At 41.1% G+C, this 18,539-nt stretch overlaps 1 protein-coding gene across 6 annotated transcripts in view; it reads left to right on the top strand.

Annotated features, from left to right (window-relative positions):
• Positions 1-18,539, top strand: part of LOC120947325 (homeobox protein extradenticle) — a 38,912-nt gene that overhangs the window by 9,837 nt on the left and 10,536 nt on the right. For all 6 annotated transcript variants that reach the window (XM_049607530.1, XM_049607531.1, XM_049607529.1 and 3 more), the window contains one exon: positions 16,338-16,635. In XM_049607530.1, coding sequence (XP_049463487.1) covers positions 16,383-16,635 — 253 coding nt within the window. In that variant the 5' untranslated portion in view covers positions 16,338-16,382. The remainder of the gene's footprint in view (positions 1-16,337; positions 16,636-18,539) is intronic.

The following is an 18,539-nucleotide window of genomic DNA, read 5'->3' as shown; positions in this document are numbered from 1 at the left end:
CATTTGTAAATGTTCCGCTTAACACTGCTTCTAGATGACCAAATTTTGTACCGCGACAAATTTTCTGGGAGCTCTTTGTTCTAAAAAAAACTTCTAAGTTTTAGAACAAAATCAAAGGCAACCGAAATTGTCGCGGGTTTGTGATTTTTTCACAGAAAGGCAATGCTCGCGCTTCGCGACAGAATGACAAATATACGTACTCAAAAGTGCACACCAAAGCTTCTATATTGCCAGAGACATTGGCAGCCACCGACCATAAGATTAGAGGTTTTATAACTTTTAAATTATGACTAACAATAATACTCTCTTCAAAATTACTATATTACTTAATTTGGAAGATCGATTGACCTGTAATAACTGATATTAAACGATTTTGGTACCATTATGGCCAATGTTGGCATGTTAAGAGGACATTTTTAAAATTTCATGCTTTTTCTTACATTTATGGATGGTTATCGTGAATTTTTAAGATATCGATCTGATTGTTTGCTAGGACTTAGCATCGAAGAGGGTCCTAAACTATGCTATTGAGACGTTACCAACATAATTCATTCTTTCGCCCGAATTAACAATCAATGTGAGATACAAAAGGGTTTCTTAAAGCAACGTTATTTTATTGTAGCTAAAAATGACTACAGTGAAAAAATAACAAGATCGTAATCCGCCATGATTGGAAATATTTGTACTATCGGAACTGCTCGACCTGATCGTTATCAGCAGATAGCCACACGACTTCACTTCGATAATGCCCTCTATCGGGATTAAAGGAAAATGCCAATATGCCATCGAATTGACGGTTAATATTTATTTTAATATTCAACTGATTCGTTGATAAAAGTTTTTCAATAAATCGTCAAAACAACTGTCCAGGGTGTCGCAAAGAGATTGGTGAATATATGAGGTGTCCGACTTATGGTGGTCGCCCCTGTATGATCCAATATGCTTAACCGGCAAGAAACCCGATAGCGGCAAAAATACAACCCGGATTGCTTCTTTATCTTATTTCTCAATATTTCCAATTATGATTCACTTTGCCTCTGCTTCAGTCTTTTTCTTAATTTTCATGTGCAATACTTTCAGGGCGTGGAACCATGGCGGACATGCTTATTGGGTCGCTTTCACTTTACATTCTTATATTCAATCTTCTAGTAATCACAATACACAATCTTCACAATATCGCATCAATTCACATTAAGTCACTGAAAAACTAATTCGCGATTTCTATCTTCTTTATCAGTTTGATAATTACTGCTTTCCTTCGCACATTTGTTGGCGACTCTAGTTAGACGATAAAACATGGATGTCGTTTTTCGTCTAACGCCTACTTGGTTAAAACGCAATGTCTCTTGCAAGATCTATTAAGGAGAACAGGTCGATGCAAAGCCCGTTGCTAGGTTGCCATTTTCAGGTCGCTTTTGACAGTTTCATGAAAAAGTGTTTACAAACATACGGCTAATAGTTAACGCGGAAAAGTGGACGAATTTACTATTAGGAAGATTATATTGGTTAAATTTCTTGTGGTCAATCACTTCTGGAGAATTAAGGAGGCGTAATTGCAGTCTACTCTGTGTTCAGAAACGTTGATAATCTTTTTGATTGTTTGCCATTGAGTGACCACAAACCACTACCGTTTTCAGCGGTCCTGCTGGGAAAACGAAAAGTTTAACATGTTCCAACTGGGTAAAAGAAGTCCTATTTACTTTCAATGAAACACTGAGAGTAAAATGAAACATCCAATCGACACACACTGATACAATATGCATACCGTCTTTTACTTATAACCCGGCGACGAATGATAAATGAGATCCATGGATTCAATCAGCCATGTAATATTCTAATTAGATTCTATTTTTTATAATATTCTAAAAGGAAATGAGTGCAAAATGCTGAACAAAACTTCCATTCGCTCCATAGCAACGTCCATCGCTAAACATAAACAATGTTCACTTTAACTGTCAAAATTTTCCCATGGCTTTCTGTCATTTTACTCTAAACGCTTCGACCTGTTCTCTTTCAAGGACCTTGGTCTCTTGGTTAAACGCTATTGTCCTGGTACAATCCAAGCTATCCGCACCTAACATCAACTCACTAACCAACATCATCTCACTATAGAGTGAAAAAGTAACGCTCTACAGTGAAAGATTGAAAATGAGAACCTTTTTGTAAAACTAATTAATTTAGCCCGGTTAAAGGGTTTTGCAATCGAATTAAGTCTTCAACACAGGGTCACAGAGTATCTATTTATTATTTTGATGCCAAAGTGCGTACAGTTCTTAGATACATCATGGGACAACCTGTTATCCTTATATAAAAGATTATATAAAAAACTATTCATGATTATTCTCTTTTTCCTGTTCATTTTATGGACCAGTTTGTTATCGCTTCTGTGGTTCGTAATTCCACTTATACTTTTTAGTTTATTCCCAAATTTTGTTATTATGGTCCAATGGCAAAGCTGTGCCGGGGTGTGTATCCTGATGTAAGGGAGCATGGTTTTATTTACCACATTTACTAACATGTTCCCTCATACTCTCGTTCAAAATTCTGAAACATATATCTTACTTTATACCAGTTAAGAGGGAAATGCTAAAAAACCTCGCAAAAAACAAAAACTCTTTCTTTATCTCGTTTGAATTTGTTTCTCCTCAGAGGTCAATCCATGTTTCACTTATGGTGACAGACTCCGTAAATATCTTTCACCAATATTATTAAGCGTTCCTGGCTTGTTTCTTTTGTTGTACTGTTGAAAATTTAAATATAAAATTTGAAAACATATTCGGATTGAATTGGATAATCTTTCTTTATCCTGCTTTTCTTTGATCATTATTACACTCCAAAAATTATACAGAGAACTAATTGTTTCATTGAACTGGTAAAACATGGAAAACGGTGAAGAATAATGAATAAAAAAGTAAGATAGCAATATGATAAGTAGAGCGAGAGAGAAAGTGTGCAAAAATGAAAAAAAGAGAGACAAAGTAGTCTGATCAAAATACTCTGGTTAGGGGCTACACTATTCTGTTTCATAGTATGCACACGCTGCAACAGTCGTTATTTTTTAAGCGAAATGGTCCAAGAAGCCCTGCTGTATTACAGGTGTCCCCCGAGATACGACTGTATTTGGGACCGAAAAAATGGCCCAAAGCAAGGCGTAAGTCGAAATAGTCGTATGTCGAATATCTGTCAAAGTTAAGTTTAAAACCGAAGTTGAAGAGGCGAAATCTATGATATCGTGATTTTTATTTGCAACAATGTTTGATAATGTATTAATTTTACACCGAAAGTCGTTTACGCGATATAAATATCAAAGATCGGCTAGTTGTAGAATCTTTGGAAATGTGCTTGTAACGGTTTTCAGCACAGAAATTCAAAAAAATACATCAATTTCTTCTCACTGACAACTTTTCACTGTCAAAATCAAAATCGTCGTATCTGCGAATCGTCGTAACTCGAGGGGGTCGTAACTCGGGGGACGCCTGTATATATTTGTTATAGGACTAGTTAAAATGGCAGGTTACAAACACATCACACTCTTTGCGATAAGTTTACTTTACCTTTCGGATCAGATGTTCCAGGTGATATCAAGTCCTGTGGTATCTTGGCATAGGCCATATCGAAACCCGGGAATGTCGTATGCCGTATGTCGCATGACTTTCGCCGATGCGGAGTTGAAATTTTGCGAACTCTCTTCGCTCTTCAGCATCTTGTATAGTTTGGGCTGTCTGCACACGCATGTTTTCCCGCAAACGCAATACACTAAATTTGCCCCACAGCATGCTCTGCAGCAGAACCTGGACGTAGGTCCCATGCGGAACGATTGGCAGTATCTGTCGGAAGTCGCCAAATAGCAGCACCACTGTATCACCGAACGTTCGATGATTTCCCAAAACGTCCTGCCGGGCGCGATCGAACGATTTTTGGATTTTAAAAAGCTATCCACTTCTTCGGTTGGAAGGTCATGTAAACCGCAGAACACGATTTTGGTTGTTCTATCTTCTTCCAACTGATATGTATGGAAGGGCAAATTTGTTTATTAAGTGACTCAATACGGTTCTAAAGTCACTGGTGTTAGTATCTTGGACGATTGTACCATCATACGTCGGCGTCGTGTGTTGTAGTGCAATGCACCTGCGGCAATAACGGAACGGCAAGAACAAAGGCTACGGACGAAGTTTTGACCACTATCGGTGGTATTTTGCATGTGTCTCTTCCGGACGCGTTGGTTGTGTTGGTGTTACTCACCAACTTGGGGATAGCCGGCTTTTCCTGTTTTTGGGGAGCTCTTCTTCGTTATCGCTGAACAGCGCGTAACTGCTAATGGGTCCGATCGGCTGCGCGTGTCGGCTTCGTCTCTGTATGGTTGTATTGTTAACGATTTGGGCCTTCGGCCCCTTTTCGCCCTTCAAACCATGACGTGAGAAGAGCGTTAGTTGTGGTGTCGTAGTATTATTTGATAGTGTGTATGAAATGCGGAGCTGTCTGGAAATACTTATCCAGTGCCAAGCTGCGACTGCACTGTATCAACTATGCACTCAAATACTTAGTGAATTTATTATTATTATTTGTAAAGGAAAAGTGATCAAAAGAGCATGTTATTCATTTTTAGTATGTATTGTTTCAGTAAGTAAATTAGTAATGATTAAGTAAGTAGATGTTACATTTGGTTTACAGTTAGTCAGTTTAGCTACATATTACATCCATTATTTGTATGGTTATAATAGTTATACACTACACAGTTTATTAAATTTGTTTATTGTTTCAAAAGTTCAGTGGTACGTAGCAGTGTTTCCCTTAACAATTCCTTAATATAATACGGTCAGCCATTGAGGATCTCTTAAAAATCTAAGCTAGTATTGTGAATATAATATTTTCTATTTGGTAGCTTTAGGAATTCATACTATGTCTTACATACCAGCATAACATCTAGCAGACAAACAAATTTAAAAGAGTGCGTTATAATCCTATAACTTGCTCTGCATATGTTTTCGTCACTTTCACAACTATTGGAAAGAGGAATTCATACTATGTCTTACATACCAGCATAACATCTAGCAGACAAACAAATTTAAAAGAGTGCGTTATAATCCTATAACTTGCTCTGCATATGTTTTCGTCACTTTCACAACTATTGGAAAAGCTACATGGCTGTCTCTTCTGTCCCGAAACGCTGTAATTGGACCTGAGCGGTATAACTCGTTTCCTTCCCCTATTTATGAATAATTTTACAGTACCAGAAACATGGAGGAAGGTCGCAAGGTAGTCATAAAGACCTCAATTTTATTGACAATGGCGGTACGATGCCATAAAGTAGCATATTTTATATGTTTATGTTAGTTTGCCACTTTTCTCATCTCCAATAGGTAGAGAAGACGGAGATTCTGGTAAATATAACCATATATAAATATGGTCTTACATAAAATATAAGACGGAGATTCTGGTCTCTTCTTGTAATCAACATGGCATTCTGCCCAAAATCCAGTACATGTTCTTATCACTTTTTCTTCGAAGTTTTTTTATTATTTCATCATAACTGATATTTGATATTTTTCTACTGAGGAATATACTTTCGGTCGGAAATTTTTATATAGTTTGTTGCTTGAAGAATATTTGAATTATTTTCATTTGATTATTTTTGGCCTCTTTTATAATTCCTAATTTGTAGGAAAGCATTTATTTAAAACTAATACATAATTATTCGGCTCTAGTATTACTCTGTTCGGCTTAACAATGTTCAGATATTACAAATTCACACGATGTATTGGTAGATCAGGGAAATCCAATTTGTACCATCTTAACCACGTTTGTATATTTTATTCTATTTTATTGCTCAGCCTTGGGAAGATCTCAAAACTATGCACCAATCGTTCTGGAATGTTTTGTTACGATATTGTTTGTATGCTTTGGAATGCGATTATTTTGATAACGATTGAAAATATTGTTAGAGAATGTTTGATGTGATTCGTTGTTTGGTGTATAAATCTATATTACAATATAATTTCAAACAAACAGTGTTAAACTTTTCTTGACAATACATTTTTGCTTCAACTAAAAGTAGAATACATGAACTGATCGACCGTGTGACGAGTAAGCGTTTGTTTTTTGTCAGGCTGGAAACCTAAAGCCCTCGGTACACGACCCGAAAAATTGTTCTTTGACAGTTCTTTGAACAAATTGTATTGATTTCACACATCAATTGCAAAATGCCAAATAATTTCTCTTTTGATCGAATGTAAAAACCATTTCAAAAGGTCTAATACTGTTAAATTCAGTGAAAATAATATCAAATAATTAATTTGGTGGCTAAAACCATCCCCTACATTACACGAAAATTTGGTATATTTAGCCTGGAAATCACGAGATTCCACTTTAAGTGGAAATTCGAGATACGCGGTATTTTGCGGCCGTTTCCGGTCCCCATTAACCGTGTATCTCGGGGACTGGTTGTATATACTCTTTTAACACTTTGAGTGCCAGACCATTTTTGTTTATGTTTCCCTGGGTGCCATGCCCTTTTTGTTTACATGTTTTATGGCTGTAATATAAGCTGTGAGGTAAGAACTTTTTTAGGTTGTGAGGGCAAGAACTTTTTTCGCCTTTTCGTCGAAGTCTCTTCGACAGTCGGGACGAGTACCGGCTTCGAACGACGATATTCGTTAGCAGTGGTTGTCAGAAGGCGCTCACTTGGCGCTCAGTTTTAAAATAACGTACCACGCATGGGGAGAAATCCGCGAGGTTTTGCGCTGATAAATTTGGATATTTGGATTTGCAACGAGTTGTGAATAAATTTTGCTTTAAATGCTTCAAGTGAATTGAAATTAGAGGTATTTCATTTCATTTCATTTATTAATTTCAATATGTCTGCCTCTGGGGTTGAACATATAATTGCTTAAAACCTAGTTAGCCCTATTGGTACTAAACTAACTGTAACTTAACAAAACTAAGGGGAAATAGAAAAGGATGTAACAGAATGGAAATCCATAGTGAAAGGAAAATAAGCAGCGGATAAGAAGAAAATATTTAAAACAAAAAAGAAATTAAGAATAAAAGAGACATAATTAGCAAGAATAACAACAACATGAATAGAGAGATATGTAACGTTTTGAAAATGCTTTGTGATCTATTTCCAATAAAAAAAATTTCATCAGCTTCGAAAATGTGTATAAAATATACAAAATATTACTGTATATATATAGTAATATAGTCCTACGTATGGGGGTACGGTCTATTCGGAGCTTGAACCCATGACGGGCATGTAGTTAAGTCGTTCGAGTTGACTACTGTACCACCAGACCGGCCCAACACATTTATCTTTAGATGTACATATTTGGCCGAATACTGCAAGAATTAACGGTTTCGAAATTAGTCACATAAGGCCTACGATAAAAATTCCGATATTTTTTCTGATGAATATAGCCCTCTTGCAATAACCTTCACGATGACAATTTTAGCATTGATGCGTTCTGTACGAACAATCGCGTGACCACGCGTCTCCACATAACCAACATGAGAATGAGGGCAGCTTTTGTAATGCGTTTTGTGACCTGTGATACGGTTCTGATGGTACTGATCGTGACGTGATGCAATATTTTGGGTTCCTCTTCGAATCGCTAACACCTGCTCGTCATTCCCTAATGCAAGCGTATTACTATCCTTTAGACTGGCAATTCGTTGGCACTCAGCCGCGAGTTGTTCGAGTGTTAGATCATTTTTTCTTTCTATTTCAGCCAACAGCCTGGTTCACATCTCTGCATCTTCCTCATCCTTCAAACCACAGGAAAATATCAGGCACTTAAATTGATTCTTTCTCATACATGCCGCCAGCTCGAAATTTTCACAGGCTCTATTAAGCGTATGCAAGGATGTCTTCACCATCAGACTTTGCTATTTGCAAACATTTGTAACGTTTGATTAACAGGTATTCAGCATGTCAAAAAAGAAGTTATAGCTTTTGAAAATTGCAAACTGGGCAGGATAAAATTCATGAAGCGCTGATGCTCTGCTGTTCCCAGTTTATGCACTAGCAGCCAAGTTTTTGCCCTGTCATCAAGACGAGAGGCATCGTTCGCGAATAGGTCCTCGTATCGCGAATACCATGCATCAAACATTACCCCCGACTCGGCATCGAACCTGAATTCGGTATTGTTGTTTGCTGAAATATCCATAATCTGCTCCAAATTATTTGTCATTTGGCTGCTGCTGTTGAGGTGCCGGTTGCTAATATTGCTGCCAAAGTTTGATATTTTTGATATTTGTTTTTTAAATTCAACGGGTCTTTTGTGGCCCTCTCGAAGCGGGGCTACAAATAAGATATACAAATATTAATGAACTTAAAAGCCGTAAAAATAAATTAAAATACAGTAGGCCGCACGGCACGAATGCAGTTCATAAACGCGGCGCGCGACATGTCAGATGGTGGCGATAACAAACGACATTAAATGCACGACACATACGTAAAAAGGGATCAGAGTCGCCAAAACGTCTTCGGCGACCCTCTACGTTAAGCATCAACCTGGAACGGAGGGATCGCGATGGGACGTAAAAATTCAGCCCAGAAAGTAGTATCTGCGAGTCCACGCGGTTGTCAAGTAGTCCTGCAACAAACAATCTCTGTGCGTTGTAATTGCGTTGCTTCAGTGACTCAAGGCCTAGCAGCGCACAGCGCCCATCATAATCTACTTGGACACTCCAGAAGCGCAAAGCGAACCTCGTGAATCTGCTCTGGACCGACTCCAGACGGGCCAGAGGGCGAGCAGCTGTTGGCCACCAAACTACCGAAGCGTACTCCAGTACTGACCTGACCGTACCAAAGCACAGTACAGCGTCTAGATGCAGACTGGGTCAGTGATGTTACGCGCAATTTGTTTTAGTAAACCGATCAATTGGTTTCCCTTAGCGACAACATGCTCTAGCTGGTCGTGGAAGCTCAACTTCACGCACTTCTCTTCTCGTCAAGGAGCACTCCAAGGTCACTGACATATCTTTTGCGCTCGGTAGTAGATCCATCTAACGCCTAGTTGTACACCAAGGTGCACCGCTTTTTCGCAAACTTAACAACAACATATTTCTCAAAGCATAATTCAAGATCACTCTTAGAGCGTAAGGCCTGGAAAGCACTAAGGGTGACTTGAAGGCGGATTTGATGTGACCGGTCGCGGATCGGCAGGAACAGCTTCGATTCGTCCGCGTATAGTAGGTGGCCATGCGGAGGAAGCATCCGAGTTACGTCATTTATATAAATATAAATGACGAACAACAGCGGTCCAAGGTTGCTCCATTCTGGCACCCCCGATGAAGCAGCAATACGGGCGACGTATGGGGTCCCATTTTCACGCAATATGAGCGACCAGCAAGGTAGGAGCGCATCCAGACCAGCAGCTGCACGGGCAGTCTAAGCGTCTGAAGCTTCGCGAGAAACAAGGCGTGTGGAATGCTGTCGAAGGCAGCGTTGATGTCCGTATAGACCGTGTCAATATGTACGCCGGCATCGATTGTCCTGTGGCAGAGGCTGACAAACTCAAGCAGGTTGGTGATGGATGATCGCTTGGGGATAAATCGGTGTTGTGCTGGGCTGATATAATTCGAAGCAGCGGCGAGAAGTGGCTCGTATACTAGCAGCTCGAAAACCTTAGCGCAGGCGCAAAGCGACATGATGCCGCGGTAGTTAAGGGCACTAGATTTGTCCCCTTTTTTATGCACTGGAACAAGGATAGATCCCCAACCTTACCTAGTCGCGGAAGATCGACGTCACGATAGGCGCAAACGCAGCTCCGCAGCGCTTCAGTGAAGAATCCCTGCAGGTCCCGGGGCAAACGATGGCTTCAGACGGCTAAACGCTTTAAAACCGAAGACTCGTCGATTAGCGGTAAACTGGGGGTCATGGCATCAATCGGAACGATTGCCAGTGCAGCCTGCAATCAACATACCACCGCCACGAGAGCATGTACTGTTGCCAACGTTACGATCGCAGCGGTAGACTCGGAAGCTATCAACACTTAAGTCGAAGGTAGACTAGGGTCTAGCCTGGTTTTTGTAAGCACAATTATATCGAAGTTAGCCAACACCGATAGCCGAAACTGATCGACTTTCGTGCGCAGTCCCCGTACATTTTGATAGTACACAGAAGCAGTACGGGCAGCGCAAAGCGTATTGGCCATAATTCCCATAATTTGTTAAGCCATAATTTGTTGCTGCTCGGCCATTTGGTGGGCCATTTGGCATTAGTTTCAACGTTTGTAGCATAATTGACCCTTCTGATGATGCTGCTAATGTTGTTGGGGTGAGTGTTGGCGAGTTTGACACATTTTGTGATAATGAATTTACTTGTGAGGGTGTGGCAGGCTGCTAATGAAAAACGGATGCAGTATTACACAATTCGGATAAACACCGTTGTTCATCTGCTGGTGGATCTCCTCCCAGGCTATTCATCCTGTGACTTTTCCATGATGGTGCAATTTTATCACGGAAATTGCGGCGCGTATGACAACACTGTAATAAAGTGTATCGACGAACAGGGAAAAAATCAACGGGATGGCGGGCGGGTACGTTCTAACACACGAATTTTCAAGTTAAAATGTAGCATACAACACTTTAAAACCTCTTCGCCACTTTTGCGTTGGATACACAGGGGTTAAAACAATACAAACAATAACGACCAAGACTCATATGCATCGACACCAATTATTATAAAAACTTATTTACTATTTCTAATGCTATGACGGGCCCGTTTAACCGTAGAGTTGGCAACCAGATTTACACACGTAAGTTGGCAACCGGCATTCCCGGGTATTCCACACGTTTTTATGCAAAAAATTAACGATTTTCATAGGTAAGCAATGCTTTCTATATTTTAATGCTGTAAGCAAGTATTGCCGACCATATATTATCTTCTATTTGATTTATTCATTAAGTTTTTTTCATTTTATTATAAAACTAACGGTCAAATTGAAATTTGGAATCGCTTGAATTTGACTCGAAAATAAGCACAATACGAAAAGAGGAAGAAGAGAAACGTCATTCTCCATACAAAATGTATGGAATACCCGGGTATGCTGGTTGCCAACTTACGTGGTAAAGTAAAAAAAAATTCAAAATAAAATACTTACAGGCTGTTTAAAATTACAACTTATGCACCAAAAAATCCTAATTTAAAAGTTGGGAGGCTACGGAAAATTATAGGTCAATAAAAGCAATGAATCAAAAGTTATAGCGGTTCGAAGTTGAAAATAATACCCGGATATCCGGTTGCCAACTTAAAGGTTAACTTAGCCTAGCTCGACTGCTGTCGGTGTGTGGAGCTCTCAGGTAGCCAGAACTGCGTAGTCAGGTTGGACCACAATAGTTGTCAAAGTTTTTCGTTACGGTTTCCTATGGCAACCAAGGATAATGTATTTAGAAGTTTGATTTTTATCGCTTTTGCTGGGCGACATTGTGGGGGACAACTGTCACTCTCTGCATACAAATTTCATTACCCCGCACCAGCCCTCCCCGATTTTTATACCGGAGCCCCCGGAAGAGATATGTCAAGTCGAGAAATGTCATTTTGCTCTGAACAACACCTTGTCATTTATAACACCTTGATGGCAACGGAAAACCGATGAGTAAATTTGGTTCGGCAAACACAAATGTAGATGTGTAAATTGCCATTTTAGAATCCACAAAAGAATCGTGATATGAAAACGCAAAAAGGTTTGCGATCTTTTTTTGACGATGAAGGGGGAAAGATTCGTCATCAGTCGTTCCGTGGAATGTTACAGTATTGGACAAAACAAGTGCAACCATTAAATCTCAATAAATATACTCTTATTGAAGGTTTATAGAAAGTGAATCGTGTTACAAATGTTTTTGAATTTGTAGAAACAGCATATTTCGTGTTCATTGAAACAAAAATATTATTAATCATACAAAAAAATTAATGAAAAAAACTCAATGATTTCTTCTTAGACAAAACAAGTGCAACTTCGCGTGTTGTATGTCAAATTCAATTTGGTTTTAGTATTTCGTAGTATTTCGTTATTTTCAATTTCGGCCTTGTTTCGGCGAGGCATACATGCCTATTATTTTACTCGAATGACATTCGATTCCGTCCCCGCTGCGTAAAGCGACGGAAGAAATCATGCCGTTCGGAGAATTTTATCATGCCTGCTTTTTCCCTCCAACGGCAAGTTTGTCAAGCAGCTCGTCGAGCTTCTCGTCCCTGGCTCCGCCTCATACCCCTCGCCTGAGCGCACTGTCGAAGGTTTGGATGTGTTGCGTCAGACGTAGTGATGTGCTGTATGGAGCGCACCCACGACTCCGATCCGACTCCGATTATTGTTAGTCCGATTCCGACTCCGGCAAAATGGAACCACTAAATCCGCCCGGAGACGGAGTCGTTCGGAGTCGTCCGGAGTCGACCGGAGTCGTCCGGAGTCGACGACTCCGAACGACTCCGAACGACTCCGAACGACTCCGAACGACTCCGAACGACTCCGGACGAATCCGACTCCGGGCGACTCCGGACGACTCCGACGACTCCGAACGACTCCGAATGACTCCGGACGACTCCGGACGACTCCGAATGACTCCGGACGACTCCGAACGACTCCGAACGACTCCGGATGACTCCGGATGACTCCGACTCCGGGCGACTCCGGACGACTCCGACGACTCCGAACGACTCCGAATGACTCCGGACGACTCCGGACGACTCCGAATGACTCCGGACGACTCCGAACGACTCCGAACGACTCCGGACGACTCCGAATGACTCCGGACGATTCCGAACGACTCCGGATATTGAAGCGCGGACCTACCTTCCGGAGTCGATTCCCTTATTACTGGAATCGGATCGGAGTCGACTCCGGATTTTTGCCAATTTTACCCATCACTAGTCAGACGGTCTATCGCTGTCAGCCGTCGTCCGTGCTTTTTCCCATCATAGCGCTTTCTCGCGTGTGGTCAATGCTCATGAGTAGCTGTGGTGCTCAAAAAAGCCGTTAACAAACATTGCGGCGATGAAGTTGCATTTTCACAAATCAAACCAAAAAAGCGCAATAAGTTCAATTGCTGCAATGTAAAAATGACTACGGAATCGCTAGCGCGCGATAGAGGGTTTGCTGTGCAACGCGCAGAACCCTAATTCGCATTAACACATTCAGCCCGGCGCTGATTTTCATCAACTTTTCATTCCGCCGGTATCTAGAACGCAAGCTGATTGTGAAACCGGCATATTGGAAAGTTTACTGGCAGTCCCTGGGGCCTGCCATCGAACTTGACGTGTTAAGCATTAAGCATAACTTTGTTACACTAAGCTTTTTTGCTTTCGTATGGTGTAGATTACACAGATATGCTGAGCCGTCTGCGCAAGGGTGTGAGTGTGCGTGTGTCGAAGGAAGGTGTTCATGACAGAGGCGGAGTTGGGGAATCGGGGGCGCCCTAGGCGGAAAGACGAGTTGAGGCCCCTGTAAATAGTAGCTGATGACCGGGAGGAGGGGGTACTGGCATGCATTGAACATTAAACTTAAATTGCCGGGGGGGGGGGGGGGGTTGGCGATGGAACCCCTACGGTCACATCGGTCACAGGTCCTAAAATTGTTGCCAGCGGGGGGGGGGGGGGGGGGGGGGGGAGTGCAGAAGGTTCTCCAGCGACAGGGCCCCAACGACCATCGTTCCGGCGGCCCTTGTCGCTAATACTCTGTCCACTTGTATGTAGACATACGGCATACTACAGACTAGCGATCTTCGGCGACCGCCTAGTCCGTCTACCGTTAGATCCGCCGCTGGTTCATGACGATGTTTTTTTTTTGTTGTGGAGGTGCATCCTTCCTCCTGCCTGCAGCGTATGCATCGGGAAGGAGACAATGTGGCAGTATGCAAGTTAACCGCTGGATAGGAGCGGTCCCGCGGCACCGCCGTCATTCCTCATATCTGCATGCCTGTTGTGGGTTCTAACCGCGTATGAACCGTCCGCCGTAGCAAGGGTTGACTATCCGGCTACGTGGTACTCAAGTCCTGAAAAGGCCTGCACGGTCGCGTAGGCCGTCATGACAATAATGATAATAATAATATTAAGAAGAAGAACTTAGCACAACAGTCCACACCCGGGGAAGAGTTTGTCATGACTTTGTTGCTGTCGGGTGTCCCGCTGTGGCGCGACATATCAACGGAATGCAATCGACCAACACATGAACCTACCGATCCAAACCCATTCCAAGGCATTGCCGGTCAATCGGCGTCATGATAACGCCTTCAAGCCAACAAGCCGTCACACACACACACACACACACACACACACACACACACACACACACACACACACACACACACACACACACACACACACACACACACACACACAAACGCGCGCGCGCTCGAGCACGCATGCACGCACGCACGCGAGCACGCACGCACGCGAGCACGCACGCAAGCACGCACCCACGAAAGCGCGAACGCAAGCACGCACTAAGATTTCCCACAGGTTCTTGATTGGGTTCAGATCTGTAGATAGGGGTGGTCAGTCCATTACCACTATTTGGTTTTCCTTAAACTACTTTTTGACCACTTTGGCAGTGTGGTTAGGGTTGTTATCTTAATGGAATATCCTTTTCAATGGCATATTAAATGCAGCACGAGGCAGCATAACATCTTTCAGGACGTTGTTGTACATGAAACGGTCCATGATTCCATCGATTCGTTGAATTGGACTAAGGCCGCTCGCAGAAAAACAATCCCATACGATTACATTACCTCCACCACTATGTTTCACTGTCATCTGGCAGTACCGTGAATCTAAGCGTTTTCCAGTCGGTCAACGTACATGACCCGTCGCTTCCGAAAATGTTGAACTTCGACTCATTATTGAACAGAACCGTCCGGCATTTTTCCATTTCCCAGCCAATATGAGATTGAGCAAAAAAGAATCTTTTTCTGGTTCCTTGGTGAAATCAGAGGTTTCTTCGGATGGCGTCGAGACAAGAATCTGACTTCAACGGCTCGTCGTCTGATCGACCGGTCCGATATCGATAACTGTAAATTCTTTTGAATCTTGAAGGAATATTTGAAAGGATCCTTTTTAAAATGCATCTGACTACCATAAAGTCCTTTCTTGAAGTGGTAGACCTAGGTCTTCCACCTCTATTATATACAGAAATCTTGCCGGTCGAACGAAATTTTGAGCACAAATCGGTCCATTTTTTCACCCTGTATTTGTCACAAATAATTGTTTGTAACATTCCGCTCTTGTGATCATACATAATTTTCTTTCGTAGGTCCAATCTAAGAGCCCATTTTGATGTCTATTATTGTAAATATCAGGAAAACAAGATTATTTACCATTTTCAATGTTTTTCAGTAATATTTATCGATTTATCATTTAATGGTACAATAACGCACGCAAACCACTTTTATCAACAAGTAAAACTCTTTCCGCCTTTTTTCCGACAGTTTCAAAGAAATAAGAACGCCAATATCGAGAATTTGATATTGGGCGGTGGTGTTTGGTTTTCGGCGTTCCGTGTGGATCACGGATGCTAAATGAAAATGGCATGTATATTGTCGTTTAGTTGTACAGCGTGTATATTTCATTGTTACTGCGAAGTCGAATCAGGAATCCGCTGTGATACCGAGCGAGACGCATAGACAACGCATGTAGAGAACATGTGTAGCCGTGAGGAAACTTTTCTGTGTCTCTTTTGCTTTGTCCGTGAAGCATGCATACGGTGAAGCATGGAATCGGTTCCAGAAAACTTTGGAGCTTGCTGGAATGGATTCCGACGGAAACTTCATTTTTCTCATCAGTACATTGGACCACGTAACTGGATAGTCAGTCCTTGTTACGGGGGAACGGTTCATTGAACCCCCGGCGGACATACTGTTAAGTCGTGCTAGCTGAGGACTGTACCACGGAGCCACTCTAAAAATTAAAAAAAAAACCGTATACAAAAAGAAAATAAAGAAAAATACATTTTTGAAAAGAAATTAATTAAGAATTACTGTATTAAAATATTTATACTTAATGAACATTATTGTGCTTACCTGTACTGTGATATAATAGATGCTATCAATCACCCATTTTTTATTATCTGAAAGACGATAATAATTCTATCACTCAATTTAGGAATATAGGAAATCCAACATTCTGTACCAATATAATGAGGTTGTATTTTGCAAGTCGGCCCTCCCTACAGTGGCTGTCCCTGCATATGAGAAAAATAACGGTCAAATTTATACGGGTATCATTATAATATATAATCATAGAACCATATAACCTAACATCAACAAGACAGTAACTTTTAGCTTATGAATGAAAAAATGTGTATTTTAGTAAATGTATTTTGTATCCGCATTTATCTTTTTTTCAGACAGGAACTGTGAATTGAACTATCTCTACCACAATTATCATCTCAATGGAAGATCCGAATCGAATGATGGGAGGCCACGGTGGCTTAATGCCACCAAATTATGGCATGCCGACCAACGATGGTCAAGCAGGAGTGGACAACGATCCTAGGAAACAAGATATTGGCGAAATTTTGCAGCAAATCATGAACATTACTGACCAATCCCTGGATGAGGCTCAAGCTCGCAAGCACACACTTAACTGCCACAGGATGAAACCAGTTTTGTTTGCTGTGTTGTGCGAAATCAAGGAAAAAACAGGTATGTTACTTAAAATATTCTTGTGGGAATGCTACAGAACAATGTTATATTACATTATTATGCATAACACTGTGAGAAGATTTTTAATATAAAATTATTATAAAAATCGTGATTTCGAGATGTTAATGATTTTTTTTGTGTTGATTAGTTTGGAAAAAAAGTTCTTTGGAGTTCATTTTCTCAACTCCGATCGAATTGATATTAAAATAGGATTAGACTGGTGATCTAGATTTTTTTTATCAATAGCATTAAATTGACGACGTGGGCTTTTATCTGTGCCATTGGTGAAATGTCAACTTGATCTAATGATTTACGTCATGATAATCTCTACTAACGTTAATCATAAAATTAAAAAGAAGCGTGAATCGATATCATATAATAGTACATTTTATTGAACGAACGATCGCATCGATTATATCTAGGTTTCTTTTTTTCGAATGTTTTTTTTTTATTAAATGAACAGCTGATAGTGAAGAATCATATCATAAAGCATTGGTACTATTGGTATGGTTGTGTTTCAATTGTGTTTCGTTTGCTCTGTATGTTAACGTTGTGATCCGATCACTGTTTCTACGTTGTGCGCAGCCAAAATATTTTGCACTTCAGCCGGATTATAGACCGTGGTGCTCTGCACCTCTGACGATATCTCATGACTGTTGGTGTCCTGTGTATTTTGAGTCTGCATCCGTTCATTAGTCGTCGCTGCTTACCGATTTTATTGCTGATTATCGTCGGGTCAAGTGAGCCTGTATTAGTGTGCTATCAACCATGTCGGCAGTGTGTCCATCCTGTTCTTCTCCTGTAAACGACACCGATGCATATAAATGTGATGGTTACTGTACCATCTTCTGCTTTGGTTCAACAACCGTTGTCGGTTAAGGCCTGCCTGTACCACTTGTGGGGTTGGCTTTCAGTGACTTATGGATCACCTCACTTATGGATTACCCATAGCAGGATAGTCAGTCCTACGTATGGCGGCACGATCCATATGGTGCTTGAACCCATGACGGTCATGTGTTGTTACGTCGTACGAGTTAACGACTATAACACGAAACCAGCTCCGGTTCATACCATCTCACGTGCCTGGATATTTATGAAGCTGCTATTCCTGGAGTTGAAGCGGATTGATTCCCATTTACTCTGTTTATCAGGCCTATTATTTTACTCGAATGACTTTCGATTCCGTCGGAAGCACTCGAGTCAAACGGGAGAAAAATTGGTATCGTTTTCACCATTCGAATCGATGAAGGTTTCGTCGACATTTTTGGTCTAGCATCTGTGTGTTTGACAGTTGGTCGAAGCAATCGGCGGTCGGAGTGAGTGTAAACAAACGGATTCAGCACTTCTTTCAAATAATGATTTCCATAATTTTTCCATAATTTTGTTGGAAATGGGTAAATATGAGTGATGAGAATGTTGAAAAACTTATGTTAAACTTAATTACACGCATAGACAGTGGCTTAAATTATTTGTGAGGTTAAATTTGCGCGTTTCCGACAGCTTGAGCTGTGTGCAGAAAATCTCTCGAATGCACCTTCCTGTTCGAGCATTACGGTACCGATTTTTACTTCGTCGACTCGAATCTGCCGATGAGTTACTCGAAGCGGAACGTCGCTAGCAAAACGATACGAAAAGGAACATAATGAACGTGCGAGTGAATCTTCTCGAATGCCGAACGCAATATAATAGGCCTGTATGTCCTAGCTGCATGGATGTGCGCCACCGTGGGAAAGGTACTTTATTAGAAGAGTTATCTGTTACACTGATGGATCTAAAATCAGAACTGTTAAGTGAATTTAATTGTCGTGTTTCTACTGCTTTGGACAACATTCACAAGGATGTATTATCCTTATTTGATACTCACACATCTTCTTCTTTGGCACAACAACCGCTGTCGGTCAAGG

This window comes from Anopheles coluzzii, chromosome 2, assembly GCF_943734685.1.
Source record: "Anopheles coluzzii chromosome 2, AcolN3, whole genome shotgun sequence".
In the NCBI taxonomy this organism is placed as follows: domain Eukaryota; kingdom Metazoa; phylum Arthropoda; class Insecta; order Diptera; family Culicidae; genus Anopheles; species Anopheles coluzzii.
Note: the sequence above shows the minus strand (reverse complement) of the source record. Positions and strands in the feature narration are given on the sequence as shown.